The sequence below is a fragment of the Dicentrarchus labrax genome, unplaced genomic scaffold, assembly GCF_905237075.1.
Source record: "Dicentrarchus labrax unplaced genomic scaffold, dlabrax2021, whole genome shotgun sequence".
Classification (NCBI taxonomy): domain Eukaryota; kingdom Metazoa; phylum Chordata; class Actinopteri; family Moronidae; genus Dicentrarchus; species Dicentrarchus labrax.
Window position 1 is genome coordinate 8,538,262 of NW_026136701.1, and position 26,497 is coordinate 8,564,758.

Sequence of the window (26,497 nt, forward strand, 5' to 3'; positions counted from 1 at the left end):
TTCAATTGTTGAATCAAGAAAACCTGAAATCACTTTTCTGTCAAGGGTTATCTCTTTACAGTGACTCCATCCAGCTATGTGAAGAGAGTTCAGTCTCTTGTTGTGACACAGGTTGCTATAAATATACACTACTACTCTTCTGAGTGCCAGTGAAAGTGGAAAGTAAAGAACAAACTTCACTCAAAATGTTCACCTTTCGAATTTTATTGAGGCAGTGAAAAAAAGCCTTGAACATGCTGATTAATCCATGATGTGTATGGACAACCTGTGCTGTTAGTCTTCACCTGTTAATGTTCATCACCAACCAAACCACGCCACCTCAGCATCTGGAGCATCCCTTGATGCCAGGAAAGAGGCCGGAGGATGTTTAACTGTAGTGTTCATTGGCTCATCACATGATGACATCAGCACTTTTTGAACTGGTGTGTGACCTCATATATTCCCACCGACTCGCTGACTTTCTCGTCGTAGTCTGTCCAGTCCTGAAATTTACAAAACAAGGGTTGTCAAGTTGCACTGATAAAAGAGATTGTCATATTCTGTTGGGTTATTATTATTATTATTATTATTATTATTATTATTATTATTAGTCATTTTCAGAAAGTAAGAAAAGTAAAAAATTAATGAAAGAACCTGTAACGAAGGATGCCATCAATCAGATTTTGAATTCTGTTTCAAGTAAAACATTCTCTAAAAAGTTAATATATATAACAACCAAAAGCTGAAACCAAATCTGACATACCATCAGGGACAAGTTGTTCCCTCTGCACTTACTTTTTCTTGTAGGTTGATTTCAAGAAACGGTGTTCCAGACTCTGCTCCTTGTGCAGCGAAACCCGCCTGGAGTGGGTGTAAAAAATAAAAGAGGAAATTGAGAATAGTCACATGAGAATATATAATATTGTTTCTCAAGTAAACTCTCTAACTCAGGAGCAATATACTTATTTTCCACAGCAAATATGTTGACTCAGCAAGCGTGTATCTAATAACAATTATTGATTTCATTCAGTTTAGGTGGGCAGTTCTAGTGAGTCAGCACACTCATGCAGCAACAGACTTTTTTCACAGCAATAGTGAAATAGTAGGGTAAACACAGGTGTTACCAATGCTACTAATTAAATAGTTATTATAATAATAATACCATATGCCATTATGTTTTCTGAGACAGTTATCCAGTTGTCACATGGTTTCAACCCTATTTGCAAACGTATCTGGTAGGTTAAATGTCACCAAGGTCAAGTTAAAAATGTACACACTCTACATTAAATAAGTCATTCACATGGAAGACATTTTGACATGTCACAGTGGAAATAGCACAGGCGCAAATAATAAAATCAATCGTGGCTGAGTCCCATTTGGCTGCTTTTGTTTCAGGGTGCTGGTACTGTGCATGCTGGCTCATTGTCACACCGTCAGGGACACTTGAGTTGGAACACTTTTGCTTTTCCTAAAAAGTCAAATGTTCACTGTGAAAAAAGCCTATGCTACATGCATTGTAAAACTCATATCTGTTCAAACATTCTTACTTGTGGTTCGAAGTCAATGGGCTCCAGACCTCGACACTCAAACTGCACCATTGTCTTGAAGCGCTCGCTGTCCTCGGCCTTCAACACAGCAAACATACAGCAACATTAGAGAGAGACGCACACAATGTAAAAAAGAAGCAGCACTGAACAGATTTGTTCAGAACTGAAGAGACAAACTCAAGGACAGATGCAAGGCAGCAATGTTTTCAGAAAACCATTAAAGGAAATGTTTTCTAATAGTCCTCTTTTTTTTTAAACCTTTGAATATGTTTTTGCACAAAAGGACTGTAGATTTTGTTCCTTTATCACTTCCATTAAAAGTGCATTAGGATGGGATCTCCTAATGGCCAGTATGAACAGGACACAACAAGAACAATCTGCTTCATGGCTCATATGGGCACCTGACCAAAAATTTAAAAAAAGAACAATTTTAAATCAATCCTTTAATTTCCCAATTAAAACTAGGGATCGACCTATATGTTTTTACAGGGCCGATAAAAATAGAAATCTTTAAAAATAACCACTGGTGGAGTGAAACTAACTACATTTAGTTAAGTACTGTATAATTCTGAGATACTTGTACTTTACATGAGTATTCTCCATTTTATGAAATTTTTATTGCTTATAAATAAATTAGCTCCACTTTTACCAGCTGCAACATTAAAGTGATAACAAATGCATCATTTGAATCCAGTAATATACTATACATTATTCTGAAATGAGCCATTCTGCACTTTTACTTTCAGTACTGAAAGTATTTTGTGATACAAATACTTTTGAACTTTTACTTAAGTATTTAAGTTTTTTATTGCAGGTCTTTTACTTGTAACAAAGTGTTTTTACACTTTGGTATTGCCACTTTTAATAAAGTAGAAGATTGGAGTTCTTTAAGGACTTCCAAAAGATAACTTTTCAATGCTATCTTAAAACAAGTGCAGGAAGCCCTGCAGCATTGTTTATAAATTTAACTGAAAACTTAAATAAAAATACAAAATTGTTTCACAAAACTTTATGAAGTAAATACAGTAAAATAAAAATGAAACTAGTAAAACTTACATTTGTAGTGAAATTTTAGTTTTCTATTTATTTTATCGGCAAAACTATACCAGTAACGGAAAAATGCTGAATATCAGATCCAGAAATCGATTGAGTAAACCGATAATCAGTCGGTCCCTAATAAAAACAACCTATAACAACCATTGTCCTACCGTCATTTTGCTGTTGCTTAAAGGCATACTATGCAGTTTTCTGGTTTTGTCAAACAGCTACCCCTAGAGTCGCTGCGGAGTACTTGTATTTAACATTAACTGTCGTAAATACCACTCACCAGAGCCGTCTCTATATATACGGCTCTGCGTCTCTCCACTCACGGCCTGATCCCCTCCCCCCAGTATACCGGTATATGTTCAGTAGGATGGAAGCGTCGGACATCAAACAGGCAAAGATAGACTCCGAAGATGTCTACTGACCAGGTAACGTCTGAGTGAATGCCTGCTAGTGTCTTCCATTTAGGCTGCTTCTTATGTCGTTGATGTATGTGACGTTGCGCCGTAAAGCAATTTGTGATTCTCGTGAGATTTGGCGGGGCGCCACCTTTCAGACTTGCATTGCTGGTTCTGCCAACGGCGTCCTTCTCCAGCTTTGCTATCGGGATGATTCACTATACTACGAGTTTGTTTACCATCGAAATTACTTCGAAGCTGTTATATTAAGGTAAATATCTTGCATAGTGTGCCTTTAATGCGTTGAACAAAAAGTATTTGTCTAATAGGGTTCTGCAATGAGAAGATGAATGAACTGAAAATGAGCACATTTAGTCCCTACACCATCAGTCATGCTTTCAAATGGCAACTGCAGTGCATGATGGGAGTCGCTGTTTGCAGTACAGTTGCACTATCAACACTCTGGTGATGTGTCTGTTTCAAAGTGGAAGTACAGGATGTTTGCTTACATTATACGGTGTGATTGTGTCTCCCAGGATATCTGTAAATAAACAATAGTCATGTTATAATTCAACAACAGTATTTTCCTCAGAGAATGAAGACAAAGTGAGGAAAACAGCACGTTGACTCCTACCTATTGAATTTTCCCTGGCACAAAGTTTACATTTCTGCACCATGCTGGCACTGCCTCTTCCTCCTTTTAGTGGCACACTCTCCTGTGAATCATTAAAAGAAACAGGTTGGATGCGGTGTGTGACAATATGTACAAAACTGACCAAACTGTGTAGACACCAGGATTATTTTTGTCCTTACCACTAGGGTTACGTACTGCCATTTATCTGGGACCTCTCCACAGTTCCCACACTGCAGCTAAATTAAGGAGAAAAGACAGTGAGACAGAAAGTGAAAGACAATGTAACAGAAATAGAGGGCTTTCTTCTGTAAAATCTGAGGATCTGAGCGTCAGTCAGTAAAGTGGTTAAGAAGTGTGTCAACATGATTAAACACATACACAATGTACAGGTCTTTCCTTATCTTGTTGTCAAGTAAGGGCTGATATCAGAACATTTCCTCTGTCGGTGAACATGATAAAACTATGAGCATTACTGAACACGGAGAGGAGAATGAGATGATATACTATATTTAAATACAGACGTGAACTAGACAGCCATCCTACCTTCAGAAACCAGCGGAAGTCGTCGCCCAATGGCCTCACATTGGTGACATTCTCCAAAGTGGCTTTGAACTGGAGCCCAAATTTCTGTCATATATAGAAAACAAGGAGAGGTTAAAATTCACCCAAAATGAGCTAAATTGCTTCACTGTTTACATCAGAAACACGCCGCGGTGACACGTACCACCATCTTGAATCTTCCACACTGAGGTTTTTTTTTTTTTTGCTGCATTAAAGCGCTCCTCGTAAATTCCAGCACCCGCTGTCATAAAGGACTAGTTTTCCCCTTTCTTTTCTTTTTTTGTTTGGTGGCGTTAGCTACATGACAAAGAGAGAGGCTGTGAAAAGCAACGTGTGACGGCTGTTTTTGTTTTTCAGCTCAGCTTTGCTTTAGAAGTAAAGTAGCTGAAATGAATGTGAGGAAATGTGCATCATGCTTGCAGTACATAATGTTCATTGATCATTTTATACCACATATGCTTTGTCTTACTATGCTATGTCTTATGTATGCTGTTGACAACTGAACGTAGCAGGTCGGGTATTTATTCCAATCATATGAACTATTCAGGACGAATATTTGTGTGCTGTGTTCATATGTCCGTCAGTATTTTAAGGGAGCATAACTACAGTAATTGCACCATCTAGTGGACACTTTGAAAGCCTCTCTCATCAATGCGTATCATTAAACTTTGTCCAAATAATCACACTTCAGTCAGGGACACTCGGCTTCATCCGTTTATTGACCATCAATCAATTGACGTCATTCATCTATAAATCATTCAATAACCCAATTCCTATTCAACAAACATACTGTACAAACCATTCATCCAGTTGTACTATACACAACAAATACAGCACATGAAATATAAAATTGATTTAAGTTTGTTTTATTGTAACCTTAAGTTAGAATGGAAACTGCTTTCTAGTGTGAATACTTACTGTACAGTTTGACCTGAGGTAACTTTGCAGAGGCATTGTGGTAGGTCTCAGTGGTCAATAGCCACTCACCTGGGGAAATGGATATTGCTGTGGCATTGAACATCCTTTAAACACCTTTTAATGCGGAAATTCAAATCAAAACGCTATTATTATCAACCTGAGAGTTATACATGTCATGTCTTTATCTAACAGGGCTGATACTGTCAAGTGAATGTGGGCAAACTCATCTAAATTAGGGAAGTAAATTGAATAACCGTATGATTTAATTCATGTTCTTTAAGAAAACATGAGTTTTGATGGGGACAATCATACATCAACAGGTCATTAATTAAGAGGGTACATGCAACCCAAAAATCTAACAATACCCACAACACTAGACAGAGTTAATACAGTAGTCAGTTGAACCTTCCAGCCTTTGGCTTCCTTGGTCTGGTAGTCACATTATTCTGCATGTGACAATCAGTACTGAAAAATCATGTAGTGTTACTGCTACAGACATTATTCAGAATCAATGTGGTGCACACTGTGTAGTAAACAGATGTCTAGTGTAACACATTAGACCACACAATACAATGAGGGAACTTAAACACTGGAAAAAAAGAGAAAAGGAACACTTCCAAGATTGTCAGTACAAATACAGAGTGCAATCCTGGTTTCTTCAACGCGTCGTCTAATCCACGCCCTTCTCATTTGGAACCCAAACGAACATTTATCAGACTCCCCCAGCCATTAGGGGTTCAAGTTTTATCAGACATTACAAAAAAAGTAAAAGGATTCCCCTCTTTTATTCATTAGCGGCATGAATTTCCATGGAGCAGCAGGGGATACATAAAAAACATAAATGCAATCTGGGAGGGAAATGCATGGGGTCAATTTTAACCCATGGTCTCTTCACAAGAACAACAAGAGCTTCTCTTATACCCTCCTGACCAAAATCTAAGTTCAACAATTACAATGAAAGAACTAATAACGAGTCATAATAATAAAGGCATTTCAATTCTTTTTGCATCTCTTTTCTCTTTTAAATACATAGATGCCATCAGGCATTATTTACAGCGCGACCCCCACACCCCTCTCCGCTCTGTGAAGAGAGGTGTGATGAGGTCAATGAGGCCGGCTGCTGGACTCGGAGGTCCGTCGCTGACGTGGAGTGCTGTGGCCATTCATGCAGCCGTTGTGGCGCTTGCTTAGTCCACCGTTCAGAATGTCTTGGATGTGCTGTACTATCAAGTTGATGGCCACTGCAGGAAACGAGGAGAGAGTGGTGGTTTCAGAGTTAATAAAGTAAAAACAGATTCAGCATTGTTCTCCTATAACGTTGTCAGACTCATGACAGGCAGTTAAAAATGATCAAAGCTGACAATCAGAGAACCCGAGATGTCTTTGTTTTTTTTTTTTTTTTTTTTTTTTTTAATTCCACACAAAAGCTGGCACCAACATTACCCATAACGCAGTTTGCTCAGATTTTGAAGAGTTATGCTTGTAGCCTCCAGCAGACATGAGGAGCAGTCTGGTAAGCTCACTTATTTCTAACTATACACCCCCAAATTTCTTTCACCATGTAGTCTTTAAACAGATGTTTATTAGACACTGCAGCTCCCTCTGGAGCCACACAAGGCTCTATACAACTTATAAAGCAGTAGTACTCTCCAACAACTGTAAGGAGACCTTGATGTGTAAAATCATTCACAAAAAAACATTGACAAAGAGATTCCTATGCTCACCAATATAACTGCAATGCGTGCACACTGTACAACAATTGTCCTTACCAAGGTTATCTGCTCCTCGTGGAATAATCACATCTGCATACTTCTTCGTCTAATAGAAATAAGGATATGGTCAATGCTCAAGTGCTGAAACAACATTTTTCTCATCAAATGGACACTGGTACTTAATATCTGTCAATACATCAACTAATAGTATAAGACCCACAAAATATAAACATTTTGATAAGGATGCCTTAAATTTGGTTATTCAAGAATTATGCCCAAGATATGAACAGAGCAAGTTGAAATAAAACTCAGCGCTCTCTGGTGGACAAACAATGTAATGGCAGCACTTTAATTTAATTATCCTAATTCTGTCTTTGGCCTTTCTGTGCTGAAATTACTTGTTTGACACTGGCCGACATGTACATTAAAACCAATGTAAATCTCTGAGCTAAAATTGTCTGATAATGTCGGCCGTCCCAGTGTAACATTTGCTGCGCCAACAACACCGGGGAGTTAGGAACATCACTTACTGGTAAACAGAACTCCTCAAAGGCCGGTTTTACAAAAGTGATGTACTGAGCCAGCACTTGCTCCAGCTCTCTACCACGCTCACTGATGTCTCTTAGAACTGAAATAGAGAAAGCACACACAAAAAAAGATGGACAATATGAAATCCTAGCACATTAACAAAATGAGAAAAATTCATCCATATAAAAACCCACACTGGTATTCATCACTAGTATTCAGTGGTAACTGGGGAGCACTTACACTGGTGTAATAATGTTCCTGCTGCAACAAGTCTACGTGTACCTTTTATTAGCAGTACTAATTACTTTGATTAACATTAAATTAACATACTCAAGTTAGGCAGGGCACTACTCTACAATTGTTACACCCGTCATGCTTAACCAAACTATCACTACACACCTCGGCGTGAGAGCCGTGTGTCTGGATCTGTGTCAACAAACAGCTTCATCTGGAACAGGTCTCTGATTTCCTGCGAGTAGAACATGAGGATTCCCTCAAACAGGACCACGTCAGCCGGATACACCGTGACAAACTCGTCTTTCCTGGAAGAACACACACAGAAGAGTTTTCTCCTCTCTGCCAGTGACATTCATTCATTGTGTTACGCAAATTTAAACAGATGTTTCCTCACAGAGAAAATCAAGATAAATGATAGGTTCAGGAACCTGTTTAAGGTGACGTGTCACTGTAGATTAAATGTCTATACTTCCAAGAGCACATAATGATAGGCGCTTGCAAAATGGCAACTGTGACGCACAACAGACAGAGGTGCTCACCTGGAATGAGTGACAAAGTCATATACTGGGATCTGGACAGTCTTCCCCTGCAGGATCTGTCGGAGTGTTTGCATGATCAGCTCATTGTCAAAGGCATCTGAGGACAACAAAAGGCAAACGCTCTGTCACAATCTTGATGAGATGTAGTATCATTTAACACCAGCTTGGTGTGCGCCCGTGGACACGTGGGTCCCCACACTGCACGTTTGGTAACCTAGGAATCCCTTCCGTGTAACAGGTGTTGGGTTCAGTCGCTGAGCCTTACAGCAGCTGCTTCTGAGAAAGGCCTGCTGAGTGTGGGGATTTAAAATCAGCCAGGAAAGGAAGTAGGAGCATGAGGGGGCAAAGTCGGGCTCCAAAAATGGAGTCTATGCTTCTGCCAAAGCTACGCTGAAAAAAAATGACCTACATGGCAGCAAAGCATGCTGCTGAACAAAAGCCTGTTTGAAACATTATATATCATCTTGGAACCTTGACTGCTTAAGTTCGCTAGTTATCGTCATCTAAGACTTGATCTTTAATCTGTTTACTGCCGAAGCAGCCTCAGCTCTTACCATTTCCACAAACCATTGCATGCCAAACTCCACTTGTAGATTAAGTATCTGGTTTCAAACCATTTGAAAAACACTTTTCTTGAGGCAACTGGAATCTGCGATACGAGTCGCAAACATGTGCCTGCTTCAAGGCAGCTGAGGGGCTATACTCCATACAGTGCATGAGCTATACCACCAACTATTCAATGGTTGCATACCTGGGTGATCAAAATTGAACTGGCCCTTGGTTGCCTTGGCCTTCTGCTCTGGAGTTAGCACCTTGTAGAAGCTGTCCTGGCTGAGGATCGCCACCTGCCGCTGGTGGTGGTCAATCTTGTTCTGCCCCAGCAGCTCCATGATCTTCTCACATACAGACGACTGCAATAAAAGATAAACAGAAAAACCTTTTTTTTTTTTTTTTTAAATAGGTCACTCTATGAGGAATGTGTTGTTTGAGCACAAACATAAAAATGAGTATTGTATTGTGTCCACAGAGAAAAAAAATAAAAAAAACACATTTTAAACCCACGGTCACATCTAACAGGAAATGGTGTGGGTGGGTAATTTCACACCCTGTATGAGTCAGTTAACACAACGGTAGTTGCACTTCCCAGTGGACCATCATGTTTGCCCTCACTGACCTTCTCAACTAAATGAATCTCATATCCAGTGCTGACTGGGCATTCTACAGCTGCCCGTGGCTGATGCCTTTGTGTTCGTGAAAGTGTACCACAATGAATTTGGACGCCCCGCCTCAGGAGCCGGAAGGTTGCGTCAACACACTCAAACGCAAAAAAAAAAAAAAAGATCAGACAAAAAGGACCTGAATTTGAACACAAAGATCTCATGCACATACAGCATTTTAAATGCTCCAACACTAAGCTGACAAACTGATTAGTCTTTGGGCTGATTAATTAAAATCAGTGAGTTATACTGATAATCAATTTCGGTCAAATTTAAAGTAAACAAAATTAGAGGTTCTCTAGCAAGTTGAATGAGCTTTTGATATTTATTTAACATTAATGTATTATTGAAAATATGACTGACACTGAAACTAAACCTCTTCACTTTTTCTTAATATTTTGATTACTGATAGAACAAAGAAATGCTTTCCTGTATTTATCAAGGAGAGCCAGGCTAAAATCAAACACCTGCCGATGAACAATTCAGCTACTGGCACTGCAGAGCTGGGGGGCTGTTTTCAGAGGAGGAGGCTAAAATTACATCATCCAATCCATGAGCCGTCTACTTAATTAAAACTCGTGTAGTGTGGCGTCAAAACTGTACAGACAACCCTTCGTCCAGTCCCTAGTGAGGGGTTTTCACTCCAGGAAGCAAAACAGTGGCTCAGCGTCAGTGTGCTGATATCTGGGACAAAGTTGGGAGGAGGGGCGGACTGAGAAGACGTCAGACATGAGAGTCTTCGCCCTCATGTCTGATCTACCTACCTACCCTGTACGTGAGCAAGTATTATAACAGAGCACTTAAAAAGGCCAGATGTTGAAACCTTTAGTTTTAAAAGTATCTCGGCAGTGGCTCCCACTAGGAAGCTTTTGTTTGTAAGTTCAACTCGTGCCTGTTCAGCACCACCGGTAAAGTATGCTCGGTCCATAACAAAGACACATAGTGACGTCTTTGACTATATCCACGTCGGTGCGTTATTTCAGTGCAACGAGGAGGATGTCAGCCGGTGTTCAGCGCTGCCCACGCAAGTTATGGTAAAAGGCAAACCAACGAGGCTTTACTTTAACTAGCGGCTTGTTGAAATAAACCTCGGTTTCTGTGTAAATGAATCCCGACTGGGGGTTTACACTACACGGCTCAACCTGGTCACAACCTGATTTATTTCAGTCGTAATAGAACAAAGGGACGTGGGGGCGATGGTTTTAGAGAAACATTTCCATCTGGGTTGGGTTTTTCCCGCTGGCGCCTGTGTCTGTTATTAGTCATTATGTTACACCAACATCTAGGTTAACGTTATCCAACCTCAGCTGTTACCCCAGGTCACTAACTAAAACACCTTTAACGCTACGAGCCTTTTTTTTTTCTTTTTCCCCCTTTTTACTAAATATGCGGTTACAAGCCTATTATGACGATATTCAAGACAGGAGGTACATATAATTGGTTCACATTGTTTACAAACAAGAGTTCCGATAGCCTAGAGGTAAGCTATCACCAGCTACATAGCCATTGTCTGCGCTGCTAGCATGTGATGGAATTGAGCTAGGCGGCTAAGTAGGCTAACATCAGTGATTTCCAAGTAGTCTAAAGTTAGTCGGTCCTTTAACGACCACCACCCTGTACGGAACGGAGAGACAATACTGAACAACTACAAAGCCCAGGACAACAGGCGCTTGACAAGTGTGCTGAGATATACCGGTGCTAGCGAAGAGTCGTGTGGTTAAACAGATGATTGAGCTGTCAATCAAGCCTCAACGTTACATCGCTGAAGCCACGCGGTCAACCCGGCTGCCGACTGACCCTCTGCCGTAGCTCAAAATCTGCCCCTGACAATCCACCAAAACGGTCAACTTAGACATCTAGGGTGCCAACCTTGCCGCTGGCGGTGCCACCGGAGACACCGATGAGAAAGGGTTGTCGAACAATGTTGGTGTTCTCGTCGCGGTCCCTTAGATGTGTCTCACTGTCCCCGGCCATACTTGCACTGTGTAGTCGGAGCTGCTGCTCTGGAAGATCTTTGTGATGGAGCTCCTCCCACCACACCGTCGTTAGTGACGACGGTGGAAGTTAGCTTCCGATTCGGTAGTTAAGGAGAAACTTAAGGGAGATTTATTTTACAGTGCTGAGCGATCAGGCCTCCGTTTTTTGCTCGTCTTACTTTAGGTAAAGGCTTAAACTAATAAATACTGTCAGTGGGCTTAACGCGTTCACATTTGTAATAACTGTATTCTACTTGTTATGGAGGACTACAGGACATGGTGGTTATTGAAAGAGACCTGGTCCAATGTGGTCTAAATGTGGGGAAAAAACAGTGAAATCTCCCTTTTTTGTATTTTCACAAATAGAATAAAGGTTTCACAAATCTGAAACTGTGTTTTAAAGAGTCTTAAGCCTCTCCCAAATAATCTAGTCCTTAGCTCAGTAAGTTAAGTCTCCCTTAAGTTTCCCCTTAACTGACGAGCTGGAAGCCAACTTCACCGTCGTCCGTTATTTTATTAATAAAGAATAATTAATTGTATTTACATTAACGCATTAACATTCTTTTTAGCATAGTTTAATTGTAACACCCGTGCAGTTTGTATCCAATTAAATTATCAATTTGCAATTATTACTTTTGTTTTTTGTGTGTTTGACAGTGAAAATATCCAATCGTCTGACAGGACAGGAAAGTGACGTCCCGTATTGGCCCCGCCCCCTGGCTGAGGCTCATTGAGATAATGTAACGTTAACCGAACACACATGAACTGTTATCTAGATTCATAACATTTAAACCCCACAGTAAGTGTGAAGAGGCCTGTAAGTATAGTTTGTGTAGTTATATACAATGTTGAAACATCCAGAAAGAAGGAGCTAGCCGGTAAAAGTTGTGTACACTTGCTGTAATAGCTAACTGGTTAGTTTAGCATATCGTTAGTTTACTGAAGTTGAGTGAAAGTGCTTTGGCCTTTTTTCCAGTGTCGGTTTTTATTCTGAGGTGACAGTGTCTTATGGTGTTAACCTGCAGGGTGTTTGTTTTACAGTTATAAACTCCGAGCCACAGAGCCAGTTTGAGTATGCTTCAGAGACTCGCTGCGTCCCTGCGGCGGCCCGCAGCTGCTCCCCTCGCGGCGGCGGTACGATGCGTCTCCTCGGGGTCAGTGGACATCACGGTCCCGCTGAACTTCTGGGCTGGGAAGAGACGGACGAGCCTGGAGAAACGCAACAGGGAAAATGTTTACGAACCTGCAACAGGTAAGTCACACAATTGTTTGATGTTAGATTTGTTAAAAAGCTGTCCAACATTATTGACACTGTTTCCTAACTGGACTTTGGTCACTGCTGTGTGAAGATGTATGCATGGTGATCTCTGGCCTGGGAAAACAGTATCAGGTACAATTCAATTGTCATAATTCATGTTATACATCATGCATACATGCTGTTTTTCAGCGACACATTCACATGCTTCCCTATATAGTAAATCCATTTAGTCACAACTGGCCATTTCCATGTGCAACCCGTTTTGTGGCCACTGAACAGCTTCAGTGGAGCAGAGCCAAGTCATGTGATCACTTCACATCCTAGCTATTATAGCATCATTGATAACCAGTAGGTGTTACATTTGTGTTACTGTAATTTGTGGCACTGTGTGGCATGGTTCCTATGACTAATGTCATAGTCAAAGAAACCTTCAACACCACAGTGTAAATGCCACATTAAATACATTGTGCTACAGCCTGTGCTCTGCAGGCCTAGAATGAATGTCCTTCTTTATTGAGGGTTGACGCACATTAAACCAGTTCTAAGTAAACAAAACAAAAACAAAGTCAGATGGCCTGGCCAAATAGAAATTGTGTAACCTTTTGTTTTTATGTTTAACCTGGGTACTTAATTTGCCATCATATATTTCACTTTGCAGGGCGAGTGTTGTGTCATTTGGAGCCGTGTGGTGCTGTGGAGGTCGATCAGGCTGTGGAGTCTGCAAAGTCGGCCTTCAGCCATTGGAGCAAAATGTCTGGAATGGAGAGAGCGAGGATCATGATAGAAACAGCCCATATCATTGAGGTGGGGTTTTATTATTATTTATTCACTTTTGTATGATACTCCTGAGAATATGTAAGTCGGTACAAAGACCACATGAGAATTAATTCAGAGAATACTTTGATCATAGGTCCTTGGCCTGGTTTCTTGAATGCACTCAGTTTGCTGGTATCTTAATGGAGCCTCTTTTATTTCATGCAAAACAAAGACCTTCAGAGTGGAAATTACCATGAGCTGTTTAATGTTAAAAATACTGCTGAGTTTCACATACTGTGTTGTGTAACAATTGCACTCACAAAACGTATTACACTGTGGTTTTCATGCACAGAGCAGGAGAGAGGAGATCGCTGAAATAGAGGTTGTCAACAATGGGAAGTCCATCACAGAAGCCCGTCTGGATGTGGACTCTGCCAGACTGTGTATAGAGTACTATGCAGGACTAGCCAGCACGATGGCAGGTTGGTACAATACTCAGTTTTTTAAAACCAAATCTGTTCAAACCTTATGTTTTATTATGATTATATTTCTGCCTCTCCTTTATCAAGGCCAGCATGTCCAGCTGCCTGGGGGGTCCTTTGCCTACACCCGCAGAGAGCCTCTGGGAGTCTGTGTCGGTATCGGTGCTTGGAATTACCCTTTTCAGATAGCTGCCTGGAAATCAGCTCCAGCCCTGGCCTGTGGTATGGGATACTTCTCAAGTTGTAAAGACAAGTTAATAATTCAGAGTTTTCTCTTTCAGGAAGGTTATATCCAAAAATCACAGCAGCTGACTGTGCCTATTATTGTGTGTGTGTAATAAAGAAGTATATCTAATTACTTGACATAGGTATAATCTCTGGGTGCTGTCTAGTGGATTAGATAAAAAAGTAGTACTCATTTGTTTTTCTCTTGTGTCTGTGATCTAATATAGGCAACTCCATGGTGTTCAAGCCATCACCAGTGACGCCTGCAACGGCGGTCCTACTGGCAGAGCTATACGCCAAGGCCGGTGCTCCAGAGGGGCTGTTCAACGTGGTGCAGGGCGGCCAGGAGACCGGCAGCTTACTCTGCCACCACCCGGACGTCGCAAAGGTGTCCTTCACTGGGAGTGTGCCAACAGGCAAGAAGGTCAGGATCTAAAAATTCTACACACTCTGCCAACTTTTCTTTTTTTATAAGTATGAGTCATTCTGGAAAAAGAAAGTCGATTGTTAAGTGTCATTCCCAGGTCTTCAAATACAGACGCTTTAGTTTATGGTATATGGAAAATAAAGAAAGTGGCTTGCAGCGAGCCACACATAACAGATGGCATTCGTGGACACTTGGTTGCCATAGCATCTATATTTGTCCACCTGGGAATGAGACTCAACAATCTTTTTTTTTTTTTTTTTAGAATGACTGAACCCACCTTTAATTGAAAGAAACACCACTTTAGTGTTTAAGATGTTGAGGTCTTTCTTTTCCATCCTAATCTGAACACAGATTATGGAGATGGCATCCAAGGGGGTGAAGCCTGTGACTCTGGAGCTGGGGGGGAAATCTCCGTTGCTCATCTTTCAGGACAGTGAAGTGGAGAACGCAGTGAGGGGAGCTCTCATGGCCAACTTCCTGTCTCAAGGCCAGGTAGATATCAGCTTTGGATATTATATGTTGTGTTTCATATGCTGTGACACATTATTATTTGATTAAATGTATCACAGGTCTGTAGCAACGGTACAAGGGTCTTTGTTCAGAGGGATATTCTGCCTGAGTTTTTGGAGGAGGTGGTGAAGAGGACCCAGGCGATCGAGATAGGAGACCCACTATTGGAGCACACGCGAATGGGAGCACTGGTCAGCCGAGCGCACCTAGAAAAAGTCCTATCTTTTGTTGACCAGGCAAAGAAAGAGGTAAGACTTAATTTATTTAGCCTTTTACAAACACCATGTCAACAGGCCTGTGTGCAGCAACTTAAATCTAGATCTTGATGTGAATTGTTTCTAGGGAGCTACAGTGTTGTGTGGAGGTGAACCTTTTGTCCCATCAGATCCCAAACTCAGAGGTGGATACTACATGACTCCCTGTGTGCTAGGTAATGCTTACCTACATTCTTCCATACGGTGCATTAGGAAGATAAACAACTTTGATTTACTCTTTGTTGTAGCATTTAAGAGGATTTTACTGTTTTAAGGAGAAGGGATTCATCACTTCAGTTTAGATCGGTTACTTTGAGGTCACACCAGTGTTTTCACATTCTTGTCCTTTCTTTTTTTTTTCTCTTTCTTCCCTGTATAGGTGACTGCACAGATGAGATGACTTGCGTAAAGGAGGAGATTTTTGGTCCTGTCATGTCTGTCTTGTCTTTTGAAACAGAAGAGGAGGTGCTGCAGAGAGCCAATGACACTACCATGGGTCTGGCTGCAGGAGTTTTCACCAGGTAGGTTTTTGGTGAGACCCCTAGGCTAATAAAAGGGATTTTTGAACCAATTGTCTTAAACCTTTCAGAAGAATCTACATTTGATGTGTAAACAGCAGAATTACCAGTAGTCAAAGCAAAAAAGTGAAATATGACCTCTGGTTTTGTGTTTGTAGTGATGTGAGACGAGCCCATCGTGTGGTGGCACACCTCAAGGCTGGTTCCTGTTTCATCAACAACTACAACATCACTCCTGTGGAGGTGCCCTTTGGAGGCTTCAAAATGTCAGGTACAGTCTGGTTGTTAGCCCAAAGACCAGGAGCCAAACATCAATGGCCAAGTTATATGAATGACCCAAATCCAATTGCAGTGAATATGCCAAAAAGAACAACTGTAGCATTGTGAGAGTACTTCCTAATTTTAAAAACCCAGTTTCAACACTTCCCAAGCACATACATTAGGGGAAGTGGAAGTAAAGGTATAATCTGTACATTCACCAGGCATAGGGCGGGAGAACGGCCAGGTGACGATTGAATACTACTCCCAGCTGAAGACCGTGTTTGTGGAGATGGGAGATGTGGACAGCTTATTCTAAGACGCACACATCGAGAGGAAGATGGAGCTGTAACACTGACCCAGAGACTGAAACAGATGGTCTGGACCAGAACAGAAAGGCCATCAAGTGTTAGTGTTGAAAGTGATGAAAACTCTAAAGTTAAAATGAGCCATGATATATATTTTCTTTATATTTCTGAATGTGATATAAATGTAACATTGAGCCAATAAGCTGATGGATCAAACTACAGATTCTAATTAATATTTACTGAATCTTTATTGATTTCAGCTACTAAAGCATACATTGTTGCTCTGCATGTTTTCTTGCTTAATATATTCTGTCATCCACGTACAGAAGAACATTTTTACAGAAAAAACAAAAATGCTTTATTTCTTGAACAATGGACAATTATATATTTTTTATACACACAAAATACTAAATAATAAAGCACTTTGAAGATAATAATAATTTAATTCATCTAGATTGTACACTTCGTGTACAATGTTGTCTACATTAGAACTGACAGTAACATCCGGCCTTGTGGGTAGACATAAGGAACCTCTCTAACACATTTTTATCAAATAAATAGTAACATAACATTAAACAGTGTGTAACATTGCAATAAAATGCACAAATAGTCTGTTTGTGTTTACGTTGCTGACAGAGCTTTTGTGTAATGTTGTGGTTAAATTCTTCTTCTCCTCTTCCTCGCCAGATTTTTGGTGGCTGCATTTCTCTAAGATAGACAAAAAAGATAATGACCGGTCCAACTCCATCATTACAATTCGTCATTATGGTGATGTCATTTATTTTTCTGCAACCTATACTCATATAATCAAGCTTCTAGCGCAACTGTACCTTTGCCAAAGGTCGTGTGGGTTTCTTGAACTGTGCAGACTCTGTTTGAAAGAGAGTCAACAGTGTAAACCCTTTGATGAGTGTTACATTTCTGTTCACAGTAGCAGCACATAGACATACCGTCTTCAGAAGGTAGATCCTCTTGGTCATGCATTTTCTTACAAGGTTCCTGTAACCAAGTGTTTACATACAATTATAATAAGCTGACAGAAAACTGCACCAACTCTAAAGAAAATCAGTTACATGAGAGAATGGACGGCATTTAACAAGAGTGAGTTTGATTCAGTACTTTTTGAGAAAACTGCACATCAGCAAAGAAACAGGCAATGTTTGCTTACACAGAAATCCAGCACTCGAATAAATCCTCTTTCTGGACCCACCTTGATCATTTCTCTCTCTGGAGGATTTCCCTGAGAAACCTGCCTGGTCTCCCTCAGGTGGTTGCCTTCTTGAAGCTTCTCCAGCCGGCTTTGTTCTGCTGACACACGCACTCTTAAGGTGTGGAAGCCAGAATGCACCTTACCCACCGTGAAGTGCACAGCCATGCCTTCAAACCAGAGGCTGTCACATTCGCCCTCTTTGAAGCCTGGTGGTTGGTAGTCAGCAGGGGTGACTTTGAAAAGAGAGCAGGAGGAAAATGTTTTTTTAACTACGTGACCGAAAGAAAAATGTACACTTAAGAGTCTTAAAAGGTTCTCGTTTTGTTCGCCTGAGACATCAATGCGTCTTACTGTCATCATAATAGTAGAGCTTCATGTTGAGGTAGACGTTGTTGGGGAGGGCATCCAGGTTCTGCATGAGCAGGAAGAGCTTCCTGATGAGCAGCACAGACGCTCTCTTTGTGTCCTCCAATGTCACCTGCATCTCCACATCGTTGTTCCTGTGGTTTTATGGACGTAATATCACCATCACTTCAATCACATGTGGAGGACATATCCAAAACACTGTTGCAAACATGGAGTGTCCATCCAAACCTGATTATGTCCATCTTTGGCCCCTTCTCAGTGTATTTGAAATTGAACTGGTATGACTCAATAATGCACTGCGAAAAGGGGGAAATAAATCTAAATGTTCCTTCATTTGCTACTACACATGAAAAAAGCCTGTTTCTGTTCATAATATTAACACACTTCAGTATTTTGAGAGAGAACTTACATTAGGTTCATCTGGATTGGTGTACACCTAGATGGCACCAACATGTAGAGTTACTGTTGGCAACTTTTGTTCTATAAGTAAGCAATGTGTTAACTATAAATGTTGCATTACTGACTTAATTTACTTACCCCGATGAACACAATCTCCAGCTGTTAAGAGGACAATATTTAATAGTAAAAGAAGTTGCAGCAGTATTGATCAAAATGTCTGACAACATTAAACATTATAAATTCAAAGTATTCATGGATGCATTAACTTACATACTGCTTCTCTAATGCATCAAAGCAGCCCATCATCCTGGAACAGACAAGATTAGACAGGTTGAAAACATCAGTTAGGGTAGGAAATGACGTGAAGTGCTATTTATAACAGCAAACTTCTGGTGTTGATCTAGCTGCTGTGGCCTTCAGACTAAAGTACTACTGTGCTGTCTGGGAGCATTAAGGAAGGACTATTTTAATTACCATTTCACAACTTTACTGGCACCAGAGTTGTTGCAGTCTTCTCGCAAAACTTTGATGCACAAATCTGGTGAAAGGGCAAAGAACACAAGGTAGATCTTTTCCTGTTTATCATGGGTTTCCCATACAGCTGGAACAACTTTTTCACAGCAGCCTTTTTAACATGAAATAATGGGGCAAACACACAGGTCTATTAATTAATTAATTTATATATATATATATATATATATATATATATATATATATATATATGAACAGAGTCAGAGAGCTGCTATTGTGCAACTGGAAAGGAACCGAATATAATTTGTAACACTTGTGTTTAACCTACTATCATGTCACAATAGGTGCTGTGCTGGGGCTCTATTACTATGTAGAAAAACATTTAAAAAACTGTCTTTTGTAATGAAGTTCTGATATAGCGTTAGGTCTATTCCTTTGAAGTGACCTTTGCATGATTGTTGATTTCTTAAACCCTGTAAGCTATTTGTGGTCATCAGTGTTCACCTTCCAGATATCTGGATCTGTAGGCATCCTCTGGAAAAATCCCTCTGAGGTAGGTGATGGAGGAGATTGCCACAGCCACCATCCTCTTGACGAAGACCAGGGACTTTTGCTCGGTTTTCAAGTCATTCAGGAATAATCCTGTCCACTTTAGAGCCATCGACAGGAGAGAAAACAGATTAAGAAAGACGTGTAAAAGGAGAAAAGCAGTAAAGCTAAATTTGACTTGGTGGCCACCGGATGGCGCAATTGTCCGCGTTAATTATCTAAAGTGTCCTCCACAGCAGACTTGGAAATATGTTAAACACTGATTCATAAATACACAAAGTGAGTTAATCAAAAGGTAAACATATTATCGTGAGCTAGGCTGTGGGGTAGTCAAACCTCAGCAGTCTCCTCCTTGCTGTTCCTGATGCACATCTTCCCGGCTGCCATCTTTTCTCCTTTAGTTGCTCAGTGTTAGCTTGGTATGGCTAACACTAAAGATTAATTTACCTTTAAATTAGTTAACTAACAACATTCAGCCAATGTAAGGGACGATACAATTATATTAATATTAACGACACCTTTCCTGCCTGAGTTATTACAGTGTTTCGCTGTATGAAGTCTTAAGAAGCTTATCTCAATTCTTAATAATTAGTTTAAACTCAAACACTGAAATATTAATGTAACAATAGCCAGGATGCCGTCATTAGTTTTTCCCGCCACAAACATGCCCTCAGTGAGATTACAGTGCTCTCTCACTGTTTACTGTACAGATGTATTCAGCTAATATGTCCTTCTGTAAAAGAATAGGGCTGATTTTATGTATATTACTTGCTATTAATATACTTACTGTTAATTCAAGTTAAAGGCATGTCCAACCTTATTAGTTTCCAGTTCTAAGTTAATTATTACAGCAGCAGAAACAGGTGTGCTTAATGATATTAATGGCGGCCCTATTCAATCAAGGTGTGTCAGAGAACAATGTACAATACATAACCATCTAAATATGTTTTAGGTCTATTGAAAGAAACAATTAAAGGCCTTGTCAACTCACACAGGGGGTTTCAGTTCAAATGTTAGTGGTGCAATGCTTAAGTCACTCAGCTACATTCAAAATAATTTTTTGTAATCAAGCATCTGTTAACCTGGTTAGGGAAAGCATATTTATTTTAAACTTCAACTCAAGGACATAATACAGGACAACCCTCCAACTTATTTTAGATACTTTAGATTGGGGTTTATCGTCCACCATTATATTTATGTCTTTGACTATTTGCTTTAATTGTTCATATAATCATAGTACCTCACACACACACAGACACGATCAAACATGTACCTGACTTGCTTCTACTAACACCACAAAACTTGTGTAATAACTCCAACACACCCACATCTCACCTGTGATGTTTGCAGTAAATACATGACTTTAAAGTGTTATAAACTCGTACTCTTTATTTTGATGAAAGAACATTTGTTGTTTACTGTAAAAAAAAAAAAAAAAAAGAAATCCAACATAACAGAGAGGTGTTTGTGGCTTCATTCCCATAATAATGTTTGTATGGTCCGTAGCAACAATAGTAAGGAATGTCATGAAAGAACAAACAGACATTTAGCTCAGTCCGACAGTGAAAGCATACATTACCGCATCATAATTAGACAATTATATACTTTGGTCATAAGTGCACTATTCACTCTACAGACAACAGAACACACACAGCATGTTGACTACAAAAACTGTCTCCTAACCTTTCCTCCACAGGCACAGCGACTGACATAAATATTGTTCTCTGGAAATGTAATCTCTAAATGAAATCTCCTACAGCAGGCCACAGACTCTGGCCTTGGACTTATTAATGCTTGGAGAAGAAGTCTTTGCTCTTCTGGACGTCAGGTTTGATGGTGTCACTTCCTGGTTTCCAGCCGGCTGGGCACACTGAAAAGATAAGCCTGCAATGAGTCCTGGCTCAGGAGATGAAGCATTAAAGACTTGTGCCAATCGGATGCAGATATACCGTGTATAACCTATATTGCTTCGGGTATAAAGCAGGGAAACGCATCAAAGGCTTGGTTGCCGAATGTATACTATATTTGTTCAAGACCATGCTCATTTTATTGCCACCCTTTAAGTCTACAATTCTTTCTCAACTTGTTGTAAAATAAATGTGAACCTTAGCACTGATAAGGTAATCACCCTTTATATTTAAATAAGCATTTATGATATTTGCTCTGTCTTTACAAATAGCCAATAGCAACTTCAGATTCATGGAGAGCAAGGTGAGAGTAATTATATCACTCACAGTATGGCATATTTCAAGTGATCTTGAAATCTTTTAGTGAGAGAATAGTTAAATAAACTCAGGGTTGTATGCTACAGGACGCAGTAAAATAATTATATACATTAAGGTGCCAAACCTCTGCAGTTATGACACAGCAGTAACTTACCTTCTCCGTGTTTGTCAGTGAACTGAAAGGCTTGGACCAAACGCAGGGTCTCATCAACAGAGCGTCCAACTGGGAGGTCGTTGATGGTGATCTGTCTCAGGATGCCTTTGTCGTCAATGATGAACAGGCCTCTGAAATAGAGTGCAAGAGTTCAGTAAGAAAGCATAAAGCAATAAAAGTGTACCATCTCGCTCTGGAAGCAAACGCAACAGAAGCTAACACTGGCTTTATTATTTCTGATTTTTAATGAAGCATAAAAAAAACAGCCAGCTGCACATTGCTAAACCGACCTATAGGCGATGCCCTCATCCTCCTTTAGGACGCCGTAATCAGTGGAGATGGTGCGCCGTGTGTCAGATACCAGCGGAATCTTCATAGAACCCAGACCGCCCTGCTTACGTGGTGTGTTGGTCCTTTGAGAACATAAAGCAAAGGGAGAAAGTGGGGAGTTTGCAAGAGTAAATTCACACAATCACTGCGGCTGCTTCAGATGAAAAGCCTCGTAACTACCATGCAAAATGGGAGAAGTGTGAGTCCACAGAGGCGGCGATGACCTCACAGCCAATCTTCCTGAAATCTTCGGCAGCATCACTGAAAGCGATGATCTCAGTTGGACACACAAAGGTGAAATCCAGGGGATAGAAGAAAAAGACAACATATTTCCCTGCACCAAAGGAAAAGACAACAATTAAGGCTGTTTATCATGTGAACATGTAACCATGGTAATTCTAGGCTAATTCATTCTAGCTTTCAGTAGTGTAAATTAATGTCTATTCAGTATATTGTGGGATCACAAAGCAGTGAATCACAGTCCAGAGGAGAGCGTCATCAAAGCAATATACCTCTGTAGCTTGACAGTTTCAGGTCCTCGAACTGTCCGTTTGGCATCACCGCTTTGGCTGTGAAGTCCGGGGCCAGCTTTCCAATTTGTGCATTGCCTGCAGCCATCTTCAGTCTGACCAGATTACAGAAGAAGGAAACTCTTATTACACAATCCCTTCTCAAAATCACAACCATTGTTTCTGTGTGTGAAATCCTGGATAAACCATAACACTTCCTTGTTTACAGGACAAGGAAATTATGTATTTTATTATATCAACTTGTACAAGTTTTCAGACTCATATGGAATAACTATTCATTGTACGGCTGCAACTGATAATAATTTCCCTTCTCGACTTTCCATAATGATCTGCTGATTGTTATCTCGATTAATGAAGTATTGTTTTGTCTATAAAATGTCTGAAACAGTGAAAGATCTCCTCTTTCTAGAGCTCATGGTGACATATTGAAGTTGCATATTTTAACATCTTAAGTTTGCTATCATATGACAAAATAGGAGCCGGTGTCAAGCAAATGTTTCCAATCATTAAAATAGTTTATTAATTAATGTTATTGTCAAATAAATTATCCGTCTAATAATTTCAGCTCTAGTGCATGTACCATGTGCTACAACACAATGAATGGGCAACTATTTTGATAATGAATTGATCTTTGAGGTAATTCCTCAATACCAAACATTACCTTGTTCCAGCTTTACTGTCAGCATTTGATTGAGCATTAATAAACTTAGTTTTTTGACTGTTGCTCCGATAAAACAAAATATCTGTAGACCTTGGACTTTAGTTAGTTGCAGCCCTAAAGGTGAGGCGAATAAAGTTTTGATAAGAAGAATGTCTTCATCAGAGTGAAACCATTCTTATTGAACTGTGCAAATATTAGTGGCACAGCAGAGTAGGAAAACGTGTAATACTGTAATAATACACAGTAATGTAGTTGTAAGAAAACATTGTTTTTGTTAAATTCAGAACTGAATAGCACAGATTGATATTAGAAGTCGGCTATAATAATAATAATATGATAATACAGTAAATCTGTGCCAGCTCAGACCGCTGCTATGTAACCAGGCTGTATTTTAACTGGCAACAACTGAAACCTATTAACTATTTCCACTTCTTCTTTGTTTAAATCCACAGGTGTTTCCGCATATATGATACTTCTTTCTACTCTTTTTCATAGTTTTTTTTCTTGAAACAAATTCCTGGTACATCAGGACCTATCAGGCCACTTGAGTTCATTGGTTAAATGATTTGGTATTTCACTGATCTTCACATCAACTGAAGCACTTTAATGTCATAATGTCCTCCTGAGACTGAACCTGTGAGTCATGTCTGTCAGTGGAAACACTTCACTTTACAAAGGCTTTTCCTTTTCCTTAACTCTACTACTTATAAAAACCTTGTCGGTTGTTCACAATGAACGAGATCACATTGACGATAATCATAACCACTTGTTGAACAGTTCAGCTACAGAAACGCAACTAAACAACTCCAATAAGTCGAACAACTGCACACTTTAACAAACCCAAACAAACTCAAACTGTGAAACACAATGAGGAAAAACATAGAATAATGTATTTTATAACACATACCTCAGCTTTGATACCACACCGACGGACACGCAGGAGAGAGGGGAGTGCGGGGGCTGACTGCCGCGATTGGGGAATTTATAGTACCGCTCACTTCTCGCGGTAAGAGATGAGAACGTGATTACAGCTCATTTCGGTCCAGTCCTACAATCCCACTACACAGCATGACTTTGCATTTTTCCTTATCGCTCTTCTGGGAATTTCTTTTTCCTTTTTTGCTCTTGTGAAATCACATCAATTCAAAGAATTAAAGATGAGAAGAAGAAGAAGGAGAAGAAGAAAGAAAGAAATAGTCTTCAGGCTTCATTTCAAACTCTCACAGTTTCATTTAATGATCCCTGAGGGACATCTTTTACCTCTATAATTCATCCATCTTCACTAGTCAGATGTAGGGCAATCTTTAATGTCTAGATTAGTAGCACTGGATCTGTTCATCTGAAAAAGAGAGCAGGTTTTTAATGGTTTGCAGTTCCCTGGTCCAAGCTTACAGCCACACAGGGGTCATGAGGTTTCATCATATGACTCTTTCAGGATGTATAGCCAATCCATTGTCATCAACACGTTTGCTTGGTGTGATGACCTGATTTCAAACAGGCTGTTTCAGGATATGTGTCGCCCGCAGCCCAGGACTGAAATCCTCACACACAACCTTGAGGAAAACATTACATGAGCTCATGTTCTTCATTCAGGTGTTTTTGCATTGCAGCAGAGAAATGTCATTACAGTAATTTCAGAGGAAGCAGAGGGAACTTTTCCAAGCTAAGAATAGAAATAGCAGGTTCCCAAAATCAATAGTAGCATCACACACATTGCTTTTTTTTTTTAAACATGTAAATAGCTAGAACAAAGTCAGTATACCTGATTATATTAATAGACTATTGTACGTTGGAAATATTCTTTCTTCTATTAAGGTCTGTAGGCTGTTGCACAGATCAATATCCTCCACATTTCCTGGATTGACACCTACTCCTAAACTATTTTGTATTTACAGTGGGACGTACAGGCTGGGGCGGTGCACTGTTGCAACATCCTGTACTTATTCTGTGGGCTGCAGAAGGCATTTTTTCATTTTCATTTCCTCCACACCACTTCTATATTTACTTAATGACTTGGCTGAGGAATAGCAGCTTTTGTCTAGGCATTTTCACTCTGGCAGCAGTTTCTATAATGACTAAAATGACATTTTACTGCCTGTTAAAGGAGTCTGTCCGATAAAAAATATATTGTGCCGACTACCTTAGTAAGGTCATTTTTTTATTAAATAAACTCTGTTTACATACAGAAGGCCTAAGTAATGATTTCCTGGGCCTGAAAGGAAGTATCCTGTTGTTTGATAAAGGCTTTCCTCTTTAATGACACTGAGTGGTGTTATATCTGTTTACTCCACAGGACATGTGGGACCTTTTATATTTATCATCTGTCCTAATTACTAAAGATCAATCGGGATATAGTTGTTTATAAAAATGTTAATTACCCCTTTAATTATAGCTATTGTTCCCAAATGTACACTGAAAAGAGTGAACTGTACCTCAGATTGTTGGATAAAAGTGGAAACCTCTGACACAGCCAAGCCTACTGTACTGTACATATGACAACAAGCCGTGTGTGTGCCGATTATCTACAAGAAGAGGCAAAACAATGAAAGGGAAGTAAAGCTGGTTTCACAGGGCCACAAACTGTCAGTCACAGTGCATCTCTAACTGCATTGTTTTTCTACCTGAATGGGTTTTATAGTTGATAGTAGATTGAGTCAACTAAAGGGAATTATATTTTTTGTAATCTTTAATTACCTTAGTGCCAAATTTCCAACTACAATGAGTGATTTTATAGCCAATCTTACTTGACTCTATAACAAATATCTGATAGAATCCATCCTTTGTAATATAAGTGAAAATAAGTGAAACCTGTGTGGTTTTTCAGATTGCATTTCAGATTAATTCACCTGAGTTTGATGTAACCTGCACAGACAGCGGCTGTTATCTGCTCCAGCGGCCCCTCCACCGTGCCTCCTTTCTCCACTCTCACAGAGCTACGTCTTTGCATGCCGTTGCCATGGGCACCGCATCAAGGGCCAGATAAGAGGGGGACACACAATAACCTCCTGTTAGAAGCACCGTGGTGGGCTAGTGATCAAACGTTGCCCTGTGTTCATCTCCTGCCTCATAATATGCACATAATTAGTGCATCTGCTGATTCCAAAGCAACTGGATGTTTGAAGGGCACTCGTGTGTCCATCATACTGGTCCCTTTCAGCTGTGCAAAAAATCTTTGTTTTCTTTTAAACTGATAGGACTGAACATTTGTGACAAAGAATTGGTACTCTTGATCCAGTAGTGGTAAATTAATGCAGTCACTGTTCTGTGGGGCTTTTTATTTTTTTATCATGGATGGACTGGTTATCAGCCCCAACTC

The 26,497-nt window shown here is 40.0% G+C and overlaps 5 protein-coding genes across 9 annotated transcripts; 1 reads left to right on the forward strand and 4 right to left on the reverse strand.

Annotated features, from left to right (window-relative positions):
* Nucleotides 1-188: 188 nt before the first annotated feature.
* On the reverse strand, nucleotides 189-4,426 carry czib (CXXC motif containing zinc binding protein). The gene is made up of 8 exons (XM_051409260.1): nucleotides 4,327-4,426; nucleotides 4,146-4,229; nucleotides 3,782-3,838; nucleotides 3,603-3,684; nucleotides 3,478-3,509; nucleotides 1,527-1,604; nucleotides 775-840; nucleotides 189-482 (listed from the first exon to the last, which is right to left on the reverse strand). Exons 1-8 carry the CDS (start codon nucleotides 4,372-4,374, stop codon nucleotides 405-407), a joined length of 525 nt encoding a protein of 174 aa, XP_051265220.1. The 5' UTR covers nucleotides 4,375-4,426; the 3' UTR covers nucleotides 189-404.
* A 438-nt stretch (nucleotides 4,427-4,864) lies between these two features.
* On the reverse strand, nucleotides 4,865-11,350 carry uck2b (uridine-cytidine kinase 2b). The gene is made up of 7 exons (XM_051399053.1): nucleotides 11,184-11,350; nucleotides 8,849-9,008; nucleotides 8,098-8,194; nucleotides 7,721-7,863; nucleotides 7,324-7,421; nucleotides 6,851-6,899; nucleotides 4,865-6,322 (listed from the first exon to the last, which is right to left on the reverse strand). Exons 1-7 carry the CDS (start codon nucleotides 11,286-11,288, stop codon nucleotides 6,186-6,188), a joined length of 789 nt encoding a protein of 262 aa, XP_051255013.1. The 5' UTR covers nucleotides 11,289-11,350; the 3' UTR covers nucleotides 4,865-6,185.
* Nucleotides 11,351-11,947: 597 nt separating this feature from the next.
* aldh9a1b (aldehyde dehydrogenase 9 family, member A1b) lies at nucleotides 11,948-16,921 on the forward strand. Of its 3 annotated transcripts, none has more exons than XM_051399005.1 (12): nucleotides 11,948-12,030; nucleotides 12,332-12,542; nucleotides 13,207-13,352; nucleotides 13,657-13,786; nucleotides 13,874-14,008; nucleotides 14,239-14,435; nucleotides 14,790-14,930; nucleotides 15,008-15,196; nucleotides 15,291-15,378; nucleotides 15,582-15,723; nucleotides 15,879-15,991; nucleotides 16,203-16,921. In XM_051399005.1, the coding sequence occupies exons 2-12, from the start codon at nucleotides 12,365-12,367 to the stop codon at nucleotides 16,295-16,297; spliced, it is 1,554 nt and encodes a 517-aa protein (XP_051254965.1). In that variant the 5' UTR covers nucleotides 11,948-12,030; nucleotides 12,332-12,364; the 3' UTR covers nucleotides 16,298-16,921. The 3 variants fall into 3 exon arrangements, with proteins under 3 accessions (XP_051254965.1, XP_051254954.1, XP_051254943.1); XM_051398994.1 differs by having other exon boundaries at nucleotides 11,966-12,107; XM_051398983.1 differs by having other exon boundaries at nucleotides 11,982-12,089.
* zte38 (zebrafish testis-expressed 38) lies at nucleotides 16,858-20,049 on the reverse strand. Of its 3 annotated transcripts, XM_051399041.1 has the most exons (12): nucleotides 19,618-20,049; nucleotides 19,237-19,381; nucleotides 18,736-18,799; nucleotides 18,532-18,568; nucleotides 18,400-18,420; nucleotides 18,272-18,298; nucleotides 18,091-18,158; nucleotides 17,848-17,996; nucleotides 17,497-17,729; nucleotides 17,237-17,285; nucleotides 17,117-17,157; nucleotides 16,897-16,994 (listed from the first exon to the last, which is right to left on the reverse strand). In XM_051399041.1, exons 1-12 carry the CDS (start codon nucleotides 19,666-19,668, stop codon nucleotides 16,944-16,946), a joined length of 936 nt encoding a protein of 311 aa, XP_051255001.1. In that variant the 5' UTR covers nucleotides 19,669-20,049; the 3' UTR covers nucleotides 16,897-16,943. The 3 variants fall into 3 exon arrangements, with proteins under 3 accessions (XP_051254981.1, XP_051255001.1, XP_051254992.1); XM_051399021.1 differs by having other exon boundaries at nucleotides 16,858-16,994; nucleotides 17,117-17,285; XM_051399032.1 differs by lacking the exon at nucleotides 16,897-16,994 and having other exon boundaries at nucleotides 17,027-17,285.
* A 601-nt stretch (nucleotides 20,050-20,650) lies between these two features.
* On the reverse strand, nucleotides 20,651-24,243 carry prdx1 (peroxiredoxin 1). The gene is made up of 6 exons (XM_051399065.1): nucleotides 24,089-24,243; nucleotides 22,503-22,615; nucleotides 22,171-22,324; nucleotides 21,951-22,073; nucleotides 21,661-21,791; nucleotides 20,651-21,151 (listed from the first exon to the last, which is right to left on the reverse strand). The coding sequence occupies exons 2-6, from the start codon at nucleotides 22,606-22,608 to the stop codon at nucleotides 21,069-21,071; spliced, it is 597 nt and encodes a 198-aa protein (XP_051255025.1). The 5' UTR covers nucleotides 22,609-22,615; nucleotides 24,089-24,243; the 3' UTR covers nucleotides 20,651-21,068.
* Between the last annotated feature and the right edge of the window lie 2,254 nt (nucleotides 24,244-26,497).